Source organism: Glycine max, chromosome 14, assembly GCF_000004515.6.
Source record: "Glycine max cultivar Williams 82 chromosome 14, Glycine_max_v4.0, whole genome shotgun sequence".
NCBI classification, from domain to species: domain Eukaryota; kingdom Viridiplantae; phylum Streptophyta; class Magnoliopsida; order Fabales; family Fabaceae; genus Glycine; species Glycine max.
This window is the reverse complement of record NC_038250.2, coordinates 48,914,045-48,919,315: the sequence shown is the minus strand read 5'-3', so window position 1 is coordinate 48,919,315 and position 5,271 is coordinate 48,914,045. Positions and strand designations below refer to the sequence as shown.

The 5,271-nt window shown below is 34.0% G+C and overlaps 1 protein-coding gene across 1 annotated transcript; it reads left to right on the top strand.

Moving 5' to 3' along the window:
- Positions 1-201: 201 nt before the first annotated feature.
- LOC100792395 (protein WALLS ARE THIN 1) lies at positions 202-5,071 on the top strand. The gene is made up of 6 exons (XM_003545004.5): positions 202-686; positions 938-1,000; positions 1,208-1,324; positions 1,405-1,834; positions 2,900-3,051; positions 4,530-5,071. Exons 1-6 carry the CDS (start codon positions 466-468, stop codon positions 4,714-4,716), a joined length of 1,170 nt encoding a protein of 389 aa, XP_003545052.1. The 5' UTR covers positions 202-465; the 3' UTR covers positions 4,717-5,071.
- Positions 5,072-5,271: the final 200 nt, after the last annotated feature.

Here is a 5,271-nt window from a genome sequence, read left to right as displayed (position 1 = left end):
AATAAAGGCAGAAAAAAAGTTTGGTAAAGAGGAAAAAAGAGGAAAAAGTTGGGAGTAAAAGGACAAAAATAACACCCAAATTTAAACACATCTAAAAAAATTAAAAAAAGATTGTTTTTATATTGATAGTGGATTTAAAGCCAAGTGCGGTGGGGGTTGTCTAGTCAGCCAAACAGGGAAGATCAGCAAAAATATATATGGGAGACAACTAAAAACATTTCAAGGCTACCAAGTACACCAACAGTTTACATAACGTCTTTTTAGGGAGATAGTGGGCCATACCTATTGCTTCTATTCCAAAGTCCTCTTTTTTGCTCTCTCACACTTCACAATATTTATAGCCCCCCTTCTCCCGTTTTCTCTTCACCACTTCCTACTACACAAGAACTAGCTATAGGCCTCAATTAGTTATTATATTAATTTGGTCTAAGTAGTTGTTATTACTTGTGTAGTAGTTCTTCTCCAATGGCTGATTTAGGTTCAGCCTCTTCCAAGAGAATGTGGTGTTCCGTTCCAGAAAGAATGCAGCTTCACTTGGCCATGTTGGCCTTGCAGTTTGGCTATGCTGGATTCCATGTTGTCTCAAGAGCTGCACTTAACATGGGCGTTAGCAAGCTTGTTTTCCCAGTCTATCGGAACATCATTGCCTTGCTTCTGCTCCTTCCCTTTGCCTACTTCTTGGAAAAGTTAGTGCTCTTTTAACTAATTAATCTTCCGACAAATTTAAATTGTTTGTCTATATATGTATTGTACATATAATTATCTTATAACCCTTTTCCATTTGTTTGCATCAGTCTATTTTAACTAAAATAATTGTTTATTTTGTTTATAAACTTTTCACATGTAATTGATATTTATATGCATTTATAGTTCTAAATTAGTTATCTAATATGTCTATTTATCAATCTCACGTGCAACTTGTTTTCCTTTTGTCCAGGAAGGATAGGCCAGCCATGACTTTAAACTTCGTCTGCCAGTTCTTTCTTCTGGCACTTGTCGGGTATGTCTAATTATCAAACCATGCAAGACTAATTACAAACGGTTCTAAAGAAAAAAAAAATTAAAAATGAAAACACTTCCATCCTTTTGTGTACATACAAAAATTAAATTAAAGTATGGTCTTTCTTGTCTGTCATTTTCAAAATGCTACATAAATTGTAATACATCCTTTGCTAATAATATATACAATATTGCACTAAATTAACAGGATTACAGCAAACCAAGGTTTCTACTTGCTAGGGTTGGAGAACACATCCCCTACCTTCGCATCAGCAATACAGAACTCAGTCCCAGCCATTACATTTCTCATGGCAGCCATATTAAGGCAAGCCCTTAATTAACAAATTATTATTATTATTACTACAAATGATATAATATTAATGCTTATATATGGAAACTCACCAGAATAGAGCAAGTGAGATTGAACCGAAAAGATGGGTTGGGTAAGGTGGCGGGAACAGTGCTATGTGTGGTTGGAGCCACCGTGATCACACTATACAAAGGTCCAACAATATATAGCCCAACAACTGGTGTGAACATAAACAACACAAGAGTGACACAAGTGTTTGAATTGGGGTCAGTGTCACTGGGAGATGCAAAGGGGAAGAACTGGACCCTAGGGTGCTTATACCTCATTGGACACTGCTTGTCGTGGTCTGGTTGGCTTGTGTTGCAAGCACCGGTTCTCAAGAAGTACCCGGCTCGCCTCTCTGTCACTTCCTACACCTGTTTCTTTGGACTCTTGCAGTTTCTCGTCATTGCTTTGCTCCTTGAAAGAGACGCGCAGGCATGGCTTTTCCACTCTGGTGGAGAAGCTTTCACTATTTTATACGCGGTTAGTATATATAATTTTTTTTAATCTGACAAATGTTATTCATTCATTTTTATTAGTGAGGAATTTCTCTTTCTTTTATTCTTCCCTTCAACCACTAGGTCTATCAACCTTATATAGTTCCATATCTCTACAATATCTGTGCGCTCAATATTCTATATGTATTAATAATTCAACCAGTAAACTCCCATGTTTAAAACCCTCCTATTGCCCATTTAGTTCCTGATTTTTTAAAAAGTACAAAATTCTCATAAGATTTCTTATTAAAATCAGAGTTTTACCATTAATTCACTTTAATGTCATCATATGTTGTTAAAATGAAAGTTTAATTCCCAACGCGAAAGTAACAGTGTTTTTTTGACATTTTTTTTTTATTGACTGAAATTTATTAAAAATTATGAATTTAAGTTATATTTTTTTACAAGGAGTCATGGTTCTCATGATTTTATACTTTCTAATAAATTTTAAATGATAGTAAAAAATGTATTAAAATTTATGTTGTTAGCTTTCCTCGTTCTTAATACTAAAGGTACTTAAAGAATTACATATTTTAGTCTTTAATATTAATAAATAAAAAAAAGATAAAACAAATGATTTTTTTATAAAATCAGATTTAGGAATAAACAAGTGTTTTGAAAACTTAGGACCTTGAGCTTACTCATTATTTATTCAATAGTTGGAATACTTTCATTAAAATAATTGCTTTGTCAGACACAGTCATGAATACATAAAGTGACCAGAAACCAGAGAGTCTTCGTCTTGTGAGTCATAGATAAATTAACACGATTCTTCCATTTTCAAGTTAACATATGGAACTGAACAAAAGTTGATCATCGTTTTTTCTAGCTAGCTAGTTTTGTTAGTTAATGAAACGTTTAATTTGAAAAGTGCTGTATATAATTGCATGGGTTTGAGGCATGACACGATATTATATAGTCCAAAAGTGGTTAGGAAATCATGTTCTGCGTGAATTAATAATGGTGGGAACACATGCATGTATTGATAGATGGTGAAATGAGAAAATTAAAAACTAATGAAGTTGTTGTTTTATTTGATGATGGGTCACAGGGAGTGGTGGCATCTGGAATTGCCTTCGCTGTACAAATATGGTGCATTGACAGAGGTGGTCCTGTGTTTGTTGCCGTCTATCAACCTGTTCAGACTTTTGTTGTCGCCATCATGGCTTCCATTGCTTTAGGAGAAGAGTTTTACTTGGGCGGGTTAGTCCCTTCCACGCTAATTAATTATTCTTCTCCTTAATTTTCTTCATAATGTCCATGATTTAATGAGTTAAAACAATATGAAAAAGGCTTAAAAATAAGACTAGGTAATCTTAAGAAGTTCTTAAATAAATATTATAAATAAATTTAATGATTATGTATATAACACTTCGTATATTATCATTAATATAACTTTTAAGATAATTACTATAAAAATCAATAAATTTATCATATATAATAATTTGTGATTTGTGATTGAATGGTAGTATAAAATTATTTTATTACATGTATTTTTTTTATCATACTTAAATTGATAATTTACATTAATAAAAGAGATTTGTTAAAAATGAGTGCATTTCTATTCTAACACAACATATATAATATCTACATTAATTTTAGATGTTAAAAGGATGTACTTATTTTTCAAAGATGAAATTAAAATTTCTTTGACTCATGCATATGGAGCAGCTGGAGATCCCTGAACTAAGTACTCACACTAGGCAATAATTTCATTTTTCACACTTGATAACTTTGACCGCGTATTTTATGTAATATGCTTAGTCCGAAATGACGACCAAAAGTATGATGAAGGTTATTTTTGTAGTCGGGAGATTTAGAAAATGACAAAAGCCAGTTAACGACAAGGAGGAGGTAGATCATAGATGCACAGTTTAATTTGTTACCTTTCGGTGAGACCTGATAAAAGGGGCTTCAGCTGAATGATTCAAAATTCCAGAGGGTTAAAAAAGTTTGAAGAATTATACTATGTAGGACACATTGAACAGAAGATCGTGTCTCGTGTGCTTCTTTATGTTGTTTACTTTTTGCTCCCTCATAAATTACCTTTTTTTTTTCCTTCTAAAATAATAACATTGGTTCCATGGTTTTAAATATGGATATATGGCAGTCACATTGCAGTTTCGTTGCTTTTGTCTATATCGAGACAAATTGTGGAGAAATGCGACCCATATGACTCTGTACCGAAAGGCCTCTTCGTAATGGATTGTTTAACCTGCTATAGCTTAGGTCAAGAAGAAGACTATTTAACCTTATTTGCCAAGCATGTTTCCCGATATTGGCAGGTCAAACATTATAACATATCAAAATGTTCCATCATATCCCAAAAATGTTAGTATGTGATTCTGTCATTGCTAGCTAGTTAGATCTTCGTTAGGTCAAGCTTTCTCATCGTATTAGCATATTCCCTTAACTCCGCATTTCTCAGGGATAATTGGGTCGGTACTGATATTATAGATATTGATCGGGTTAAGGCTTGGTTAGTAGGATCAAGTATATGAGGATACACAGTCCCCTAAGTACAAAATGCGTAGAGATAGATTCCAATTACGAGTGCAAACAGTTTAAAATCTTGATATTGCGTGATTTCTTGATATTGCGTTCTAAATCACGGTCGCGGACCATTTTTTTAAAACCTTGATTGGTTCTAATTTGGTTCTTGCCTTTATGATGTCATATAGGATCATTGGTGCCGTGTTGATTGTAGCGGGACTGTACCTTGTCTTGTGGGGTAAGAGTGAAGAGAGGAAGTTTGCAAGGGAGCAGCTTGCGATTGCATCCACTGAGCATAGCATCATAAGGCCCGCAAGCCACGCCAAAGCATCACTTGCTCAGCCACTCCTTTCTTCATCAACAGAGAATGTTTGAACAAGATCAAAATTCCAACTTCAAACCACACACCATTTTCTTGGTGAGAAGAAGTAAAAGAAAAAAGGGGAAAAAAGATACCAGCTATACCTTACTAGTTACTACTGCTACTACTACATTATGTCAGCAAGTTTGTGTGTGTTGGAACCGGTTTTCATCTTTTCCTTTCTTTTTTTTTTTATTTAATTCAAATGCTTTTTTAGTAGGTCATTTAGAATATGAGAGAATTGTGGGAATGGTTGTAATGGTGGATGCCACTTTAAGTGGGGCTAGAGCCTGAAATCCCCCCATATGCTTTTGTATGTCAATTAATTTATGGTTTGATTTAAGAAATGAATTTTTGTTTTTTGGGTCATGCGAATGGAAATTATTTATGATATATCATTTATATGACACTGAACAGAAGGGACAAAGACCCATAAAATTTCCTTTCTTTTGTGAGTAGGCTAAGCACATGAAGATGTGGTGATAAGCCATAAATAGTCACCCTCAAGCAAAATCATCATTTTGATCGGATTCAATCAAAATCTCTTTCACGTATCATGCACAATTTTT

Coding starts and splice junctions, on each gene's coding strand:
- LOC100792395 (XM_003545004.5), top strand. CDS start 466: ATGGCTGATTTAGGTTCAGCCTCTTCCAAGAGAATGTGGTGTTCCGTT. Junction 687..937: donor TTTGCCTACTTCTTGGAAAA/GTTAGTGCTCTT, acceptor CCTTTTGTCCAG/GAAGGATAGGCCAGCCATGA. Junction 1,325..1,404: donor CTCATGGCAGCCATATTAAG/GCAAGCCCTTAA, acceptor GAAACTCACCAG/AATAGAGCAAGTGAGATTGA.